This window comes from Lithobates pipiens, unplaced genomic scaffold, assembly GCF_037356315.1.
Source record: "Lithobates pipiens isolate NorthernLeopardFrog02 unplaced genomic scaffold, aLitPip1_a1.2 Scaffold_18, whole genome shotgun sequence".
NCBI classification, from domain to species: domain Eukaryota; kingdom Metazoa; phylum Chordata; class Amphibia; order Anura; family Ranidae; genus Lithobates; species Lithobates pipiens.
The window spans coordinates 308,349,495-308,369,255 of NW_027507758.1; the positions used below are offsets into that span (position 1 = coordinate 308,349,495).

The following is a 19,761-nucleotide window of genomic DNA, read 5'->3' on the forward strand; positions in this document are numbered from 1 at the left end:
TCCTTGGGCAGACGCGTCAGAGGCTCTGTGGGGTCAGTACCAGCTGATCTATGCCTTTCCTCCGCTAAAACTGTTACCACATCTGCTCTGCAGAGTGGAGGCCAAGGGGATTCCAGTAATTCTGATTGCCCCAGATTGGCCCCAGCGTCCCTGGTACGCAGACCTAGTGCGCCTGGTGGCGGACGCCCCCTGGTGACTGCTGTTACGAGAGGACCTGCTGTCTCAAGGTCCGATTCTCCACCCTGCTTTACTGGCGCTGGTTTTAATGGCATGGCTATTGAGAGCCAGGTGTTGAACCGGGGCCTTTCGGACTTGGTGATTCCAACTATGTTGACAGCACGGAAATCTTCTCGGGAGAAACATCATCGTACCTGGAAGGCCCGCTCCTATTCTATATCCAGAATCCTGTTTTTACAGCAAGGAATAGACCAGAAATTGGCTTTAAGCACCATTAAAGTACAAATATCAGCTTTGGCTCTCTTTTTTTTTTCAGCGACCCCTGGCGTTTCACTCTCTAGTGAGCACTTTTGTTCAAGGGGTCCGACGTGTAGTTCCTCCGGTGCGCCCACCGTTACCTTCGTGGGATCTGAAGCTGGTGTTATCGGTGCTTCAGAAACCACCATTTGAAAATATCAGAGAGATCCCTCTGTTGCCCCTTTCCTAGAAAGTGGTCTTTCTAGTGGCTATTACATCGACCAGGAGGGTTTCGGAACTGGTGGCCTTGTCTTGCAAGTCGCCCTATCTGGTTATCCACAAGGATAAGGTAGTGTTGCGTCCGCAACCTTCTTTTCTGCCGAAGGTGGTTTCGGCATTCAACTTTAATGAAGACATCTCTGTGTCCTAAACCTACACATCCTAAAGAGGTGGCCCTTCATTCCCTGGATGTGGTCCAGGCTCTGAGGGTGTATTTGTTGGCTACGGCTCCCTTGCAGAAGTCAGACTCCTTGTTTGTTTCGGTGGCTGGTCTAAAAAAAAGCATTGAGGTCTCACTGTCCACCATTTCCAGGTGGATCAGACAGATTGTAGTACAGGCCTACGCCTTAAAGGGGCAGGTGCCCCCCTTTCCGGTCACGGCCCACTCCACCAGGGCGATTTGGTATGTCTTGGGCCTTCCACCATCAAGCGCCTGTCGCAAGTGTGTAAAGCGGCAACTTGGTCGTCTGTTCACACCTTTACACATTTCTACAAGGTAGATGGCAGTGCATCGGCTGATGCCTGTTTTGGCCGCAAAGTTTTGCAGGCGCCCGTGTAATTTGCAATTGCACTTAAATTTTTTCCTGTTTTTTTGGGGTAAAAAAGTTATTTTTAAGTAAATGCACTGTTGCATTTGTTACTGCAAGTTTTTGGGGCAGTTTGTAAGGTAGTGACTCCCAGTTTGAGGATCACTCTGCTTTTTGTGGGTAAAAGTTCCACGTTGTGTTTTGTGGGTGAATTTTTATACTGTTTCCCACATGCCATTGTGGGTGAAGTTTTTTTTTTGCTGTTTCCCACCCCTCATTTTGCCACTTCTTGGGGACATCCCGATGATCTAAGAAAGGAGCAGTGTCAAACGTAAGAGAAAATAGGATTTTGTACTCACCGTAAAATCCTTTTCTCTGTAGTTCACCGACTGACACAGCACCCTCCCCTCCTATTTTTTTTGTTTACGTTATACTGCTTGTTGACTTACTGAGGCTGCAGGAAGCAGGCTGGGGGGTTGTTACCTAAGGGACCTCCCCTAGTGCGGAACTGGAAAGTTTTGGTTTTGTTATAACATGTTCTGCCTCGTCCTCTCCTGAAGGTGGCGTAATAACCGATGGTCTAAGAAAGGAGCTGTGTCAGTCAGTGAACTACAGAGAAAAGGATTTTACAGTGAGTACAAAAAAAATCCTATTTTTTGATACTTTTTTTTTTTTAACAAACTTTATATCAAATATACGCCCCTTTCTAACCAATGACACAACAAAGCTCTTAATTCACTTGTTGGTCATCTCTCGCCTCGACTACTGCAACTCCCTTCTCATTGGCTTACTTCTACATAGTCTATCACCTCTTCAATCCATCAAGAATGCTGCTACCAGACTCATCCACCTTACCAATCGCTCTGTCTCTGCTGCTACTCTCTCTCAATCCCTCCACTGGCATCTGCTCAGCCAAAGAATTAAATTCAAAATACTAACAATTACGTACAAAGCCATCCACAACTCTGCCCCCCAGCTACATCACTATCGTAGTCTCTAAATACCAACTCACTTGTTCTCTTCGTTCCTCTCAAGACCTCCTGCTCTCTCGCTCCCTCATCACCTCCTCCCATGCTCGCCTCCAGGACTTTTCCAAAGCCTCTCCAATCCTATGGAATACCCTACTCCAATCTGTCTGCCTATCTCCTACTTTATTAGCTTTTAGGCGATCCCTGAAAACCCTTCTCTTCAGAGAAGCCTATCCTACCCACACCTAACAACTGTATTTTCATATTTTCCATCAGCTCATTCCCCACAGTTATTACCTTTTTTGTTTCAACTTGACCCTCCCTTCTAGAGAGTAAGCTCTAACGAGCAGGGCCCTCTAGTCCCTCCTGTATTGATTTGTATTGTAAGTGTACTGTCTGCCCTCATGTTGTAAAGCGCTGCGCAAACTGTTGGCGCTATATAAATCCTGAATAATAATAATAAAAAGTCCCCTATGTGATATAAACGGTTTATGAAAGGTTCTCTTTAACGAGACCTCTGATGTCTTACCTGCCTTTGACCATATCCAACAGAGCATTGATTGCCCTCCACTAGTTTCTTACATGGCCACAGTGGCCAATGAAAGTGACATTGTATGTGTTTTTTCTGGGTTCTTTACCACTAGGGGAGGTCAGCAACCAGATGTTTGCTGGTCTTCTTCCCCTCCACCTGTCAACACCAGTTATGTGGGTCCCAGGCCCGCCAGCAGTAGAGGGAAGCATACCAGAGGAGGGGGTCGTGTGGGTGCACACACTTCAGAAGGTCACAGAAAGCAATTAGCTTGTGGAATCTGTTTAAAACCCTTTTGAGTGAAGAGGAACTGTGTCCTGTCATTTTTGAGGTTTATGTGAGCCATAAAAGACTGGCAGTTTCTCTGTCCATCTTTGCCGACACATTTATATGCTTTATTTTAAGCTTATGCTTCAAAACAGCTTTTTTGAGTACCTCAATTACTTGTGTCAAATAAATTTGGAGGTGGAAGATGCTACACTATTGTATACCGAGCCAAACCCCCGCATCCAATTCACACAAGTGTGAACCCAGCCTTATAGGCACACACTTCCGATAGGTGTGTTTTCCTGTATTAGTGGTGGTGGTCTTGGATCAAAGATTTTTCTATATTTGGAAGATTAATACCGGTGCTGGAGTTTTTTTTTTTTTTTTAAAGTTGTTACACCATTTATTCAAACTCATTTCATTTGACATTCATTTTGGTTAAAAATATTTTCATGTTTTGCTTGGAGGACTTTGATATTTAGTGAATGATTTTTTTGTACATGAATTTTCACACTAATATTTTATAGTATTGAATTAGCGCTGCAATTATCATCTTGTGGAGTGTGTTTAAAACCCTCTGCTGCCACAGACTTATAACATACGTTGGTTAAGTCAAGCTAAAATGTAAAAAAAAAGTCTATTACACATGCAAAATACATGTTGCTATAATATAGCGTCTCTGATGCTCTGTGAAAATCACTTTTTCTAACACCACATATAGCTTAAAGTGGAGTTCCACCCAAAAATGGAACATCAGTTTTAAGTGCTGGTGACCCCCTGACATGCCACATTTAATTTTAGTACAAATATAAGATTTGGCTCTCTTTGTAATTTTTTTGGTACCCTGTTTTTAGAGGCACCCAGCTCCCACTTCCGCCCCTGACACCAGAAGGAAGATCACCTCCCTCCCTGATCTTCTGGGACACGTCACAGGTCCCAGTAGATTGCCCGGCCCTTCAGTGCGTGCCTGGCTGTGAAGCCATAGCCGAGCACCCACAGTTAGAATGCCAGGGCAAGGGAGAGGAGCAGGGCTTCATACACCTGCATCGCTGGACTCTGGGACAGGTGAGTGTCTGATTATTAAAAGTCAGCAGCTTCCCTTTTTTGTAGCTGCTGACTTTTAAACAGGTGGAATGCCACTTTAAAAAGGCATCTCTCAACCATGTAAGTTAAAGGATTTAGGTTTTTCCCATGTTGCCCTCAAAAGATACATTAACATAGCGTCTATACAGATGAAAACATAATATAACAAATCATCAATAATGTATTATAGTTCTTTGGTCATTCTGAGGCACAGCCCAGTGTAAAAAACAAAAAAAAAACTATATATTTAAAGGTATACATTCATACTGCACGTGGCTACACATATTCAGTTTAGACTAAAATATGCTGTAAGGCACCACTATGCTCTCTGTGACATTAACAACATGTAAAAAGTATATCTTAAGTAGTTCTTTGAATGAATATATAAAATTAGCTGTGGCTCATTGTGTTTTTTCTGGTGCTTCACGCTTAGTCCAGTCATCAAAGCCTCCTGAATAATGATGGACCCTAAAGAGAAGAGACATTCCACATTAGTGCAAAAAGCACTCATTACATAAGGTTTATAGTTTGAACTGAGTTTTCAAGCATTATATACTTACTAGCATGGTATTGGTTAATAAAACACTTGAAAAACAATTAAAATTGGACCTTGCGTTAAAGGCTAAATACAGGTTTTAGACTATGCTTGTTACACCTATTTTTAGTATGTAACTTGAAGCATGTTTGCATACATGATCCCTGAAAGTGGGGTGCTTCTTTTGGCAGAAATGTGCCATTTTCTTAATTCAGCACAACTATGTGTGGCTCTACCCACAAATCTGCATCAAGCAGTCACTGCTATTGCTTCCAGTGAATTAACGCTTTATATGTATTCCTACATGGCAGAAGGACGGTGCAAGGTTTCACTAGCGATTCCCTCACCCCCTAGTAGTCCATCCACACTTTCTTCAGCCCAGGTCCATACCTATGCATGGACCCAAGGCCAAATGAAAAAAAAAAAAAATGGCAAGGGCATGCACATTGCACACAATATACACCGATTTTGCAAAAGCTGGACCTTTAAGTACAACTAAAGGCTCCTGTATGCAATTGTAAAGAAGTCCCATATCCAGTTTACTTATGAGGCTTGTACATCTTGTAGTTAACAAAAATGAATAAACTTGCACGACTATTTAAGCTGCCCGTAGATGGATTGAAAATAGTCCGGTTCAGCAAGCACCGGGCAAATTTCGATCCATCCGCCGCCATTCTCGCTCAAATAGATGTTGATCTAATGATCGGCTTCTATACAATGGGAAGTTTGGAAAATTTTCCTTTGATCAGCACGGCAGCAAAACTGATCATTGTATTCTGACAGCAGAGTAGTCCACAGATTAGTTTCCGCTGTCAGAATACATAGTTGGTGAGGTTGAAAAAAAACAAGTCTATTAAGTCCAACCCGTGTGTGCTTTTATGTGAATATTACTTTGTATATCCCTGTATGTTGTGGTCATTTAGGTGCCCAATATTTTTTTTTTTATTATTATCTATGCTCCCTGCTGAAACCACTGCTTGTGGAAGAGAATTCCACATCCTTACCACTCTTACAGTAAAGAACCCTCTACGCAGTTTAAGGTTAAACCGCTTTTCTTCTAATTTTAGTGAATGGCCGCGTGTCTTTTTAAGTTCCCTTGCGCGGAAAAGTTTTATCCCTATTGTGGGGTCACCTGTATGATATTTGTACACTGAAACCATATTCCCCTCTCAAGTGTCTTCGCCAGAGAGAATACGTTTAGTGCTCGTAATCTTTTTTCATAACTAATATTCTCCAGTCCCTTTATTAGTTTTGGTGCCCTTCTCTGGACTCTCTCCAGTTCCAGCACATCCTTCCCGAGGAATGGTGCCCAGAACTGGACGGCACACGCCAGGTGTGGCCGGACTAGAGTCTTGGAAAGTGGGAGAATTATCATTTTAATGCATGCCAATACTTTGCTTTGCTTGCAGCAGCTTGGCCTATCATCTACTAGGACCCCCAGGTCCTTTTCCATCCTAGAATCCCCCAGAGGTTCTCCAACTAGTGAGCAATCTGGAGTCATATTTGACACCCAAACGCATCATTTTAAAATTTTTCCCCCACAATAAACCTCATTTGCCCACCCCATTAATTTTTTCAAATCTTCTTGCAAGGTTTCCACGTCCTGCGGAGAAATTATTGCCCCGATTTGCTTAGTATCATCCACACATACTAAGATTGAGTAGTTTATCCCATCCTCCAGATAGTTTATGACTAAATTAAATAGGATTCGTCCCAGGACAGAACCCTGTGGGACTCCACTTTCTACACCGGACCATTCCGAGTACTCCCCATTTATCACTACTACACTCTGAACTCACCCCTTGTAGCCAGTTTTCAATTCATTTACTCACCTTTGGTCCATGCCAACGAACCTTTGTTTGTGCAGTAAAAGTTTATGGGGAACTGCATTGAATGCCTTTGCAAAATCCAGATACACCACATCTATGGGCCTTCCTTTATCTAGATGGCAGCTCACCCACTCATAGAAGGTTAATAGATTGGTTTGGCAAGAATGATTCTTCATGAATCCATGCTGATTACTGCTAATGATACCATTTTCATTACTAGAATCTTGTATGTAATCCCTTATCCCCCTCCAAGGATTGCATGCTATTGATGTTAGGCTAACTGGTCTGTAGTTCCCAGGGCTATATCTTGGTCTTTTTTTTTTTAAATATTGGCGCTACATTGGCTTTTCTCCAATCAGCTGGTTCCATACCAGTTAGTAGACGGTTTGTAAAAATTATGAACAAAGGTCTGGCATTTACTTGACTGGAGTTCCTTAGCCTCTTAAGGACCGAACCTCTTTGAGGTTTGTTGTTTACAAGTTAAAAAACTAACTTTTTTTTTGGTAGAAAATTACTTAGAAAAAACAAAACGTATAATGTTTGGGGGTTCTAACACGCTAGAGAATATAAAATGGCGGTAGTTACAATACTTTGTCACACCGTATTTGCGCAGTGGTCTTACAAGCACACTTTTTTTGGAAAAAATACACTTTGAATAAAAAAATAAGACAACAGTAAAAGTTTAAAAAAAATTCTACAGGTTGCTTGCATTACAGAGGAGGAGGTCTAGGGCTAGAATTATTGCTCTATCTCGATCGTGGCAATACCTCACGTGTGGTTTGAACACAGTTTTCATATGCGGGCATTACTCATGTATGGGTTCACTTCTGCATGTTTGTGTCACTTTTATTACTATTACAAGGAATGTAAACATCCCTTGTGTTATATTATATATATATATATATATATATATATATATATATAAATATAAATAAAAGCATGACAGGACCGCTTAAATAAGATATGGGGTCAAAAAGACTCAGATTTCATATTTACTCTAAAATGCAATAAAAAAAAAAAATTGTCATTTAAAAAAAAATGGACCTTTAAGAGGTATGGGCGGAAGTGACGTTTTGATGTTGCTTCTGCCCTGCATTGGGTATGGAGATGGGTGGGGGCCATCTTCCCCTCACTTGTCTCCATACCCAGCATGTGAAATGATCCAATTTCCTCTACCACTGCCGACTGCTCCTGTGAGCGGCGGAGGGCAACGGAGTGCAGCGGGAGGAGGGGGTGCCCTCTCCCGCCGCCAATTAATGGATCTCATGGCGAATCCGCCGCAGAGACCACTTTTATCTGAAAGCGGACCGCCGGCCAAAGAAGAGGATACCGGGGGTTATGGCAGCTGTGGATTTTAGTAATGAAAACGGTATTAGCAGTAATCAGCATGGATTCATGAAGAATCTATGCCAAACCAAACTATTAACCTGCGTTGAGGCTTCTTTACTATTAGAGCGGTAAGGATGTGGAATTCCCTTCCAAAAGGTGGTGGTTTCAGCTGGGAGAATCGATAATTTAAAAAACGATTAGATGGGCACCTTAACAACTGCAAAATACAGAATCGGTAGAGTCTCACCGAGGATACTAAATGCTGGAGCTCTGTATGCGACCAATAGCTTAAAAAAAAAAAAAGGGGGGGGGGGGAAAGGAAGACCCTCAATATGCTTACCGATTGTAACCCAGTGATGTTGCTACTTCTAAAGCTCTACCACTTCGAATCCCTGCCAGGCAAGAGAACACTAGAGTGTTGGATTTTTCTGGAAGCTTTTTATGATATTTCGCTTCAAATTCCTCCGGGGTCAGTTGTAGTCCAGCTTGTAGATCACCCACTAAATAGAAAAATATCAGGAAATATACACAGAAACACATATAGAAATAAACAAAACGTCTATTAAAGTATAAGTCAACCTTAACAAAAATCTCTACAGCTAGACATTCCCAATCTAACACTAACCCTGTAAAGAAGAAAAGTATACATGGCAGAAAACACAGCCCCATAGTAACTATAGCTGACGTCACTTCCTATTTCACAGCCACTGTCAGCTGTGTCCTTTGCAGAGCTTTCGCCGCTGGAGACCAGACCGGCTCAGCTTCAAAAAAGGCATGTATTCTGATTTCTTCTTTACAGGGCTAGATAGGTTAGTGTTAGATTGTGGGTGTCTGTAGATGTAGAGACTTTAGCGTTAGGGTAGACTTATCCTTTAAGACATTGGAAATGTCTACATCTATACATTCATGAATGAGAACATACCTGAAATGAAACGGATTTTGAATTTATGCAATACATAAAAGACCGCTTTAGTCGCTTCCTCCCACCTCATGCGTCTTTATTATCTTTAGAGGTTGACCGATATTTGCAATTTTTTTATTAATCGGCATATTGTGCAGATAACTACAGAGCGACTTGCAAATGACTTCCGTAATAGAAGTCAATGCAAGTTGCGGAGTCTTCAGTGAAGTGACTTTCCTCCTCTCTAGGCAGTCTGCCAAGAAAAGAGCAAAGAGATACAAGGTTTACACTTATGAATGAACTGAGCTCTGTGTGTAGAGTTCTCAGTTTAACCATTTAAAGACTAAATCTTTTCTAAAAAAAAACAGTAAAGTTAGCCCATTTGTTAGTCTAAAAGTTTTGATTAATAAATGTTTAAAATGTAAGAAATTTTCTGTATCACTTATTAAGGCTGCTTTCACACTGGAGCGGGCAGGCGTTTACGGTAAAACGCTGCTAGTTTTAGCGGCGCTTTACCGTCATTTTAGCGGTGCTATTTGGCTGCTAGTGGGGCGCATATAACCCAGCTAGGGGCCGAGGAAAGTTAAATGTGCTCGTGAAGCACCGCTGCCAAAGCGCATTGCATGCGCTTCGGCAGTGGTGCCTATTCATATCAATGGGCAGGAGTGGTGGAGGAGCGGTATACACCACTCCAAAAGGTGCTGCTTGCAGGATTTTTTTTTTTTTTTTTTTTAACATCCTGCCAGCGCATCTCCTCAGTGTGAAAGCACTCCGTCTTTCACACAGACTGCAGGGGAGCCGTTTTGCAGGCACTTTACAGGCGCTATATTTAGCTCAAAATCGCCTGAAAAATGCCCCAGTGGGAAAGGTGTCTGTTAGATTTTTTTTTTGAGATGAAAGAGGGGGTGGGGGTTGTGGGGAAACGGGAAATAAAAATAGGCATCATATCGGCCATCGGCTGCCGTGACTTCTAAATATCGGCATCGGCCAGAGAAAAACCCATATTTGTCGACTTCTAATTAGCTTACCTTAAAAAACTGTCATTCCCTCCAGCCTTTACACCACACCATCCACCTTTTAACCACTTGCCGACTGGCTCACGCCAATATAAGTAGGCAAAGTGGCACGGGTGCGCAAAACCACATAACCGTACGTCACTCAGTCATTGGGTGCTGGAGCACGGAGAGGCAGAGTGGGGAGATGCCCATGTAAACAAGGCATTTCCCTGTTCTGCCTAGTAACATGACAGGGATCTACTGCTCCCAGTGATCGGGAGCAATAATCTGTCATGAGTTGAGTGGTATCTTGATATAGCGCAGTCTTACCCCAAAGGGTCCCGACGTGCTTGGCTTGTGTGAAGAGCCAAGTCTTCAAATTCCTGCGAAAGACCATGTTCTAGTGAGCCCACCCCCACAGCTAGAACACACTGAGGGAACACAGTTAATCCCTGCCCTGCCAGTGACATTTACAAAGTAATTAGTGCATTTTTATAGCACTGATCACTGTCAAAAGTGTCTGATCTGTCCGCTGCAATGTCGCAGTCACGAAAAAAAAAAAAAAAATTTGCCATTAAGAAAAACAAAAAAAGCCATAAATCTATCCCCTATTTTATAGACGTTATAACTTTTGAGCAAACTAATCAATAGGGGGGAGGGGGGGGGGGGGGTGTATTATAGAAAAAAGTAAAAAATATTGCCTTTTCAAAATTGTTGCTTTTTTTGTTTATAGCGCAAAAAATGCAGAGGTGATCAAATACCACCAAAAGAAAGCCATTTGTGGGGAAAAATAAATAAAAAGGACGCCAATTTTGTTTGGGTACAACCATGCAATTGTCAGTTAAAGCCTCATTGCAAAAAAGGGCTTGGTCAGGAAGGTGGTAAATCCTTCCGGGGCTGAAATGGTTAAACCTAGATTTAATTGCTTAGGTAGGTTATGTCACTTTATCACTCATACTACCTTTAAATAGTTTTCTATGCTACAGTCATCTCACAGTCTTCATATTCAGAAATGTTTCACCATCTACAACTTAAAGCGGAGCTCCACCCAAAAGAGGAACCTGCGCTTGTTTGCCTTCCAGGTATCAGAAATGTGTATGTGGTTTTGACAGGTACCTACTCCCAGCTCAGTTTGCAGCCTTCTAAAAACCAGTTGGCTTTGAGTCTGCAAGTGACAACAGCTGCTAAACAATTGCCCGCTCATTGAAAGCTTCCCAATTGAACCTGGCTGAGGTTAAAAGGAGAAGTACAGCCAAAGCCTGGTGCAGGCTCGGGCAAGATTGCCTCAGTGGATTTGGAATCCACCCACATGCCTGGACCGACACCCAGCTCAGCCTCCCAGCTAGCTGCTGAGCCAGCCGCTCCCACCCTCCACAACGCAGCGCTCAAGTGAGCATTGGGGTGGGGGTGGGGGGGGCAGAAAGCAGCTGACGACTGTTCAATTGCTCAGTTCTCAGTGTTAACATCACTGGGAGAACGATACTGCATCCATCTAGGTAAGTAGGATTCTAAGAAACAAAAACTCATACATCTCTTAAGAACAGAGTAACGCAAACAACGGTCCGTTCCAAAGTTGAGGCACTTTTATGTGACAGATTTACATGGTATACCAAAATCTGGAAACCTTGGGTGGAGCACCATCTCCCCTCACACTTTGACTTTGTTGTTTTCTTACTGATGGTCTACCATCATATAGTACTGCAACCTCAGCTTCTCCATTGCCATCAGCCCAACCCTCGGGATACTGACCTTCACCTCTTCTATTTATTCTCCTACACTCTACCTTCTCTCTTGTCTTTGTAGTTCTTTTTTTATCACCTTAAATTGTTTTCGGTTCCTACGGTCCTCAATTTGTACAAATACTATGAGCATGTATGCTTGGACATGTTTAGTACACTAACTCTTTTACGAAGTAACATCTCCCCATTTCCGATTGGTTGCAACACAGGGATTGCACTCTTCTGCCCCATATTTTTTTAGTATGGATATCAGTTATGCCATCTTGCTTCACTATGTCAATTGTGCTAAAGATTGTAAAATGGCCCTTTGGATGTTCTGTCTGTAATACAACTGTTCTGCTTTCTCAATATAATAATATTATATATATATATATATATATATTATATAAAAAATGTATATTAAAAAACAAGAAAACTTTTCTAGTTTTGGGTAGAGTAGGGAAGCCTTTGAAACTTGATGACCTGTGGCCTTTATTGAACCACCTTTGTATAAGGCAGGGTTCACACTATTGTGAACTGGATGCGAGATTCTCCACATCCTATTCGAATGTCAGAAGATTGTGACCGGCTCGTTATGGAGCCGGTTCACACATCTCCGGAGAGAATTGCACAGGATTCCTGTGTGTCTTCTGGTCAGTTTCAAATTCGAACTGAAATCAGACCTGAAATAATGAACAGGGACACACTGGACCCCTGCTGTGAACCGCTCCATACGGCAGTGTGAACCCAGCCTAAATCCTTGTTTTTTGTTCTGCTTACTTGGGCCAGTAAAAAAAAAAAAACTTTATAGTTCTAGTAGTTAAAAGTAGTATGGCCAACGAGTTTTTGGCCATATGTCTCTTTTGGGTCAAGTAAGTGCACTTATTTCTCTTATTTACTTATTTCTGTGACCCGGAGTGAGCCAACAGTGGGCTAAAACCCGCTGTCAGTCAATGTCACAGAGCCAGTCAAGGCTCTGCAGGGATCCCAAATTTAGGGTTGGGATCAACCTAGATGCCTGACCAGTAGCTGGCCCAGAGCCTGAGCCAGTGGCTCCTGCCCCCTCCACAGTCTGATGCTCCAGGGACTGCTGGAGGGGCAGAGCAGAGAGCCGGTGAATGATGGTCACTGCTCTCTGCTCAATGAAAACCAAGTGATCAGCAGTCATGTGAGTGCTCAGTTCTCCATCTTATAGCTGACAGGTGCAGCTGCAGCATCAGACCAATGCTGCAGTCATATAGGGGGAGTATACATGTTTGTTGTTTGCTTTCTCACACTTCTCCAAGTTTGATTATTCTCACTAGGTTTTTTGTGCCTAGCATAATCTTTGAGCATCTCCTGTCGCATGTCCGTAGTTTGACAGCTTTCTGTAGCATTATATTCAATGCTTATAATGCGCGGACCTTTGCTTATGTCAAGGGCAACACCTGATGTCCCCGATAACAAGGAAGTTGACCAGGAGATCAGCTTCAACTTCTTAAAGAAATTAGCAGCTTATACATGAAAAAAGGGAACAAACATTTCCTTGTTTTACACAGCAAGCATTACTTTGTTCTGCAGTGCAAAAGCTATAGCTGAAAGCCAATTGGTGCTATGGGTAAGAAGAAATTTGCAGCACTTCGTACATGAAGCTCCTTATGTCCATCAACTAACAATTTTAACTGTTCTGGACTGCCTGCCCAATGTAAAGGACAACCCAAGGTACGTTAGGAGCTATTTTGTTGCAGGAAAACTATTAGCTGGATAATGGTGGGAGCCATGAATTTATTAACAGCTTCACTCATCAAGCCCCACTTCCAAAGCACATAAGTGGGTCTCCTGTCCAGAAATGGGAAAACGTCCTTTCTAAAACATCCACAGTGAGCCCAGGTTCACACTTCTGCAGGTTAGAAATCCCACGAGTTGAGCTGAACTCGCACAATTTCAACCCCCCAAAGTTGCCAAAAGTAGTACAGGAACTACTTTTGGGAATCAGTGGAGTGCCGCAAAGTCAACGTCACAACAATCCGGATGGTCAAATAGCATGCCAAATCAGCCTAATGTGAACGTGGGCTTAGGAGCAGAGCTGGAGAAAACAATACTGATTATTGCAGCCATTTATTTAGGTTCAACATTTAAATAAACAAAAAGGCAAAACTTCTTTTAGTTTTGGAAACGTTGGAGATGGATTAGAACACCTATTAGCTTTTTATTGTTATCCGTGTCCCTGTTAAGAAAGGTCACCCCAGTTGTCCTGTTTACCATACTAACTAAAAGGGGGGGGGATTTTGGGTTGTCCCCAACAAAAAAAAAAAATAGAGGGGAAATCTTCTAATGACCCAGGGATTCTCTTAATTTTCAGGGATTTTCTCTTATAAACCAAACAGGAAGTAACTGCAAATCTCCCCTAAGGGACAAGAGGGCAAAAAAATAATTACTAAACTAACAACTGACAGGGGTTATAGCACTACCTTGTTTTTTTGCCTCATATTACTTACAAGGAATATTTATTGATCCCTTAATAAGGCCATATTCTTTAATTTCCCAGGGTTCCCGAACATCAATAAGAACAACTCCATCATTCTTCATCAAGTCCTTCAGCTCCTCGTATTTAACAGTCAAGCCAGGAGTAACAGATAAATGGCGAACCATATGCCATCTTGGACTTAATGCTGCAAAAAAATTAAATGGAAAATGTTAAATTATCCAAAGATACCTTTATATAAATTTTGTAATATTCAGCAAGTTCAGGAAAGGAAAGGAAAGAATAGCTGTATTGTATGTGCTCTGCTTAGGATGTATCCTATAAAAGAATGTAGAACTGACATTGCAATGCTTACAGACACCATCTGTCACACTTTCCCCTCTCCATGTCAAGTATGTAATGCCTTATTAAAGTGATAATTTGATAGGGGTTACTTGTAAATAAAGAGCAACCTGTGAAAGAAGAGGCAATATATTTGACTTTCCAGTGACCAGGGATGTTGCTCCATAGCTGCTGTCTGGTTCTATACTTTTTTGTTTAAGAGGACAAGTTATTCAAAAAAAAAAAAAGGGATGTGCATTTATTATTTTTATAGTGGTGTCTGCAGAGCATTGCACCCATGATCAGCATGGGAGTAATATCAGACTCCTGCAGTTTTCCTCTAGCTTTGTGCCTATATCCTCATATAGCTCATTCAGTTACAAAGCTAAAAGAAGAAGATATAAACTACAAGTGTGCTAAGCAGCCAGTTCAAACTACACGTAGGTCTGCCAAGGTGGCAAACAATATTTGTAGCCTTTTCATTCTCAGAACTTTCTGAATGAATGAAGCAGCTGTGTAGGGAGAGGAACCCTCTGCTCGCTGTCAGAGCAGGGAGCAATAGTGGTAGGAGGTGGGTTCACAGAAGCATGTTACACCCTAAATATAATAAATGTAACATGCTCTTATGAGGTGAACTTATCCTTTAAAGCCTGAATTCTTTTTTATTTATTTTTTTATAGAAATTACGCTGTGATAACATAAAACATAAGCATAAAATAAAAACTATGGTTCCAGCCTAGAAATATATACAAATGCAATGCTACTGCAGATTCTTTTTGCACTCTTTCCCCACACCCTCATGGAAAGTTTTGGCTGAAGGGAAAGCAAAATATAATCAATTAAAAATCCTTGTAACAAAAACAAAAAAAAAAAAAATGCATGGTTTCATGATCAGACCAGCATTTAGACATCATTAATGCTAAAGTTTTGAACACAGGGTGACCAAAGACTTGGCTAGAGATGAATGGCCTAGATCAGTAGTTCCCAACCATCAGGCTGTGGCTGACTGCCGAGCCACGGTCTCCCCTTTCCCGGCCCTCTAGCTGCAAATCCCCCAACATTCCCACAGTGCTCCCCAGCCTCCCTCAGTGCCTCCCAGCTACTATAGTGCCTCCCAGCTACTATAGTGCTCCCCAACCTCTCACAGTGCCTCCCAGCTACTATAGTGCCCCCCCAACCTCCCACTGTCTCCCAGCTACCATAGTGCTCCCCAACATCCCATAGTGCCCCCAGCCCTCTTGAATAGAGGTCGACCGATATTTGGCATTTTTTAATTAATGGGTATCGTCCGATTTTGCTAATAAAAAAGGCCGATTATATCTTCAGCGCCACTTGCAAAAGACTTCTGTAATAGAAGTCAATGCAAGCTGCCTGAATTTAATCTGTGGAGACTTTCCTCCTCTCTGGGCAGTCCCTGATGGGCTTACTTCCTCTTTCATTCCCTGCAAAGGTAAAGCATAATGAACTACTATGCAGTCACCGCTGTCCCCTGTAGTACGGCGCATCCATTTTCTCGGTAGGTCTCGCCGCTCCGCCGCTGTCATTCGGCGAAGCCGCGATGGCGTCACTCACGGCATATCGCAGTTGACCGCGGCGCGCTCAGTGCGCCGCTGTCTACGGCGCATGCGCCGTAGACAGTGGTGCCTGTCTTTTGGAAAATATCTACTAAACCGTGTAGGTTTAGGAGATATTTCTTGGACCTACAGGTAAGCCTTAATCTAGGCTTACCTGTAGGTCAAAGTTGGTTGTAAGGGTTTACAACCACTTTAAAGACTAAATCTTTTCTGACATTTAATGCTTACAAGTGAAAATCCTGTATTTTCTGTTAGATTATTACTTAGAACCCCCAAAAAATGATATATATATATATTTTTTAGCAGAGACCCTAGGGAATAAAATGGCGGTTGTTGCCATATTTTATTTCACATGGTATTTGCGCAGCGGTCTTTCAAACGCAATTTTTTGGAAAAAATACACTAATGATTTTCTGTATCACTTATTACTGAAGGCTGCTTTCACACTGGAGCGGGCAGGCGTTGACAGAAAAACGCTGCTAGTTTTAGCGGTGCTTTACTGTCATTTTAGTGGCGATATTCGGCTGCTAGCGGGGCACTTATAACCCAGCTAGTGGCAGAGGAAGGGGTTAAATGTGCCCGTGAAGCGCCGCTGCCAAGCCGCATTGCAGGCGCTTCGTCAGCTGTGCCCATTCATTTCAATTGACAGGAGTGATGGAGGAGTGGTATACACCGCTCCAAAGATACTGCTTGCAGGGCTTTCACACAGACTGCAGGGGAGCCTTTTGCAGGCACTATTTTTGCCCAAAAGCGCCTGGAAAACGCCCCAATGTGAAAGGTGTCCAACTGTTAGAGTTTATGAGATGAAGGGAAGAAAAAAAATAAAATAAATAAAAATAATCGGCCTAACATATCGGCATCGGCCAGAGAAAAACCCATATCGATCGACCTCTACTCTTGAATGCCCCAGCCTCCAACAGTGTCCCACACAGCACCCCGGCCTCTTCCAGAAACCCACTTGAGTGACTGTCCTGCGTTTAGTTTTTTTTGTTTTTTAGCACATTTCTGAAGCGACACCATTCATTTGAATGGGCCTCCCTCTGCTCCATGCTTTGTGCATGCTTAAACATGCAGCTGCGTCTCTGTGCTTGGGGTGCCATTAAATAATGGCACCGCAAGTACGTTGCACATTTTAGTGCGTCGTTCCTTGTTTCTGCTATGGCCAGGTGTGAAGGGGGCCATAGGCTAACATTGAAGGGGTTTTAGAGGCAGGGGAGAAAAAAAAAAAGTCATTAAAAGCAGCATTTGAAATGTCCAGTTGCATGAGGCCTAAGGGTTCCTGCACATTACAGCTCAAAAAAACAAAAACAAAACTTAGTTAGAAATACCGTCATCTAAGAGCCTTTCAGCACAACCCCGGAGAGAGCGTAGCTCCACTTTCTTCTCAGGAAACACATGCCCACTTTAAAAACACCTCCTCTTCCCCTATGGCTTCAGTTATTATGGCTTTCCGACACTGGAAAACAAAGCGCAGAAAACTACACCACCATGATAGAACTTAATACAATTACTAAGCATAACCTAGGGAGGGAAGTAACAGTTGTCCTGAAAGGCTCTTAGAAACGCCGTCACCGGTAAGTCTAAGTTTTTCTCAAATCGCCTTTCAGGACAACCTCGGAGAGGATAACCGAGAAACTTACCCTAGGGTGGGACTACTACCGGTAGTGCCGGAAAAAATGTTGAATAACAGGACCAAGTGGCAGCCTTGCAAATCTGTTCAGGTATCGCACCGGCCCTTTCAGCCCAGGAAACTGCCGTGGATCTAGTAGAGTGAGCAGCAATACCTGAGGGAGACATTTCTCCTTTCGCTTTATAGGCTTCTGCTATGGCCAGCTTAAGCCACCTACCCAGCGTACTCTTTGAAGCTTTCTCTCCCTTGCGTGATCCCGAGAAGACCACAAAGAGGGCGTTTGATCTTCTAAAATCCTTAGTCATTTTTAGGAATTGCAGCAAGCATCCCACATCCAATTTGTGAAAAACATCCTCTCCTGCATTAGCTGGGGTTGCAGAGAAGGTAGGAAACACCATCTCCTGAGTCCGATGAAAGGCTGAGGATACTTTAGGTAAAAATGCTGGATTTGTCTGAAGAACCACTCTGTCCGGAAATACTCCAAGGAAAGGTTCCGTAATAGCTAAAGCTTGCAGCTCACTGATCCTCCTAGCCAAGGTGATGGCCACTAGAAAGATCGTTTTAAGAACCACCTTCTGTAATGAAGCTTCTTGTAAGGGTTCGAACTGAGCTCCCGAGGGACCCTGCAAAACCGTAGACAAATCCCAACTGGGAAAGTCTTTAACCACTTCAGCTCCGGACCAATAAACACCTTAAGGACCAGAGGTCTTTTTGCAATTTCGCACTGCGCTGCTTTAACTGGTAATTGCGCGGTCATGCAATATTGCACCCAAACGAAATTTGCGTCCTTTTCCTCCCACAAATAGAGCTTTCTTTTGATGGTATTTGATTGCCTCTGCGATTTTTTTTTTTTGCGATATAAATGGAAAAAGAGCGAAAATTTTGAAAAAAAAAGATATTTTCTTCTTTTTGTTATAAGAAAAATCGAATAAACTAAATTTTAGTCATACATTGAGGGCAAAATTTATTCAGCCACATGTCTTTAGTAAAAAAAATGTCAATAAGCGTATATTTTTTGGTTTGCGCAAAAGTTATAGCGTCTACAAACTAGAGTACATTTTCTGGAATTTACACAGCTTTTAATTTATGACTGCCGATCTCATTTCTTGAGGTGCTAAAATGGCAGGGCAGTACAAATCCCCCCCAAATGACCCCATTTTGGAAAGTAGACACCCCAAGTAAATTGCTGATGGGTATGTTGAGCCCATTGAATATTTATTTTTTTTGTCCTAAGGGATTGAATAATGACAAAAAAAAAAAAAAAAAAAATTTTTTTTACAAAAAGTTGTCACTAAATGATATATTGCTCACACATGCCATGGTTATATGTGAAATGACACCCCAAAATACATTCTGCTGCTTCTCCCGAGTACGGGGATACCACATGTGTGGGACTTTTTGGGAGTCTAGTCGTGCACGGCACCCCGAAAACCAATCACCACCTTCAGGATTTCTAAGGGTGCAAATTTTTGATTTAACTCCTCACTACCTATCACAGTTTCGAAGGCCATAAAATGCCAAAATAGCACAAAACCCCCCCAAATGACCCCATTTTGGAAAGTAGACACCCCAAGCTATTTACTGAGAGGCATGTTGAGTCCATGGAAAGGGTTAACTAGCGGAAATCAGGGGGTTAAAACCATTATTGGGTAGTATATCGGGGTACCTAGCGCTATAAAAACCTGGCGGTGAACCTAAAAAAATAACTAGCTACCTAGCGACTGTAGCGACACTAATGCAGCGATCAGAAAAAGGATCGCTTAGTGACACTGGCAAAAGGGGGTGAAAGGGTTAACTAGCGGCAATCAGGGGGTTAAAAACATTATTGGGTAGTATATCGGGGTACCTAGCGATATAAAAACCTGGCGGTGAACCTAAAAAAATAACTAGCTACCTAGCGACACATGCAGCGATCAGAAAAATGATCGCTTAGTGACACTGGCAAAAGGGGGTGAAAGGGTTAACTCTAGGGGCAATCAGGGGGTTAAATCTTTATTGGAGGGTGATAGGGGGCTACCCTGGACCTAACACTAACTGTCCTGACAGTTTTTACTGTCACAACTGACACTGAATGCATTGATCAGTAAAGAAATGATCAATGCAATCAGTGACACTGTGACTGGGGGGGGAGGGGGGGGGGTTTGTGTGCCTGTGTGTACCTACATGTCAGTGTAGTGTTCGTGCAGACTTACTTTTACTCTTCTCCTCGTAGTCCGGTCAAAAAGACCGCCCCGAGGAGAATGACATCACTTCCTCCTTCCTGTGTAAACAATACACAGGGGAGGAAGCTTCTCATTGGCCAGGAGCGATCCAGAGGGGGTGGCCGAAAACGAACGGCCATCCCCTCATCACGGAGCGCTCCTGGACCGAATCGGACCGCCGTAACCAGCGGGAGGGG

General features: G+C 42.7%; 1 protein-coding gene across 1 annotated transcript in view; it reads right to left on the reverse strand.

Moving 5' to 3' along the window:
* Positions 1-4,230: 4,230 nt before the first annotated feature.
* The window catches only part of LOC143987984 (thiosulfate sulfurtransferase/rhodanese-like domain-containing protein 3), a 30,145-nt gene continuing 14,614 nt past the window's right edge, over positions 4,231-19,761 (reverse strand). The window contains exons 2-4 of the mRNA XM_077487201.1: positions 13,852-14,025; positions 8,101-8,260; positions 4,231-4,535 (exon numbers count right to left, since the gene is read on the reverse strand). Coding sequence (XP_077343327.1) covers positions 4,469-4,535; positions 8,101-8,260; positions 13,852-14,025 — 401 coding nt within the window. The 3' untranslated portion in view covers positions 4,231-4,468. The remainder of the gene's footprint in view (positions 4,536-8,100; positions 8,261-13,851; positions 14,026-19,761) is intronic.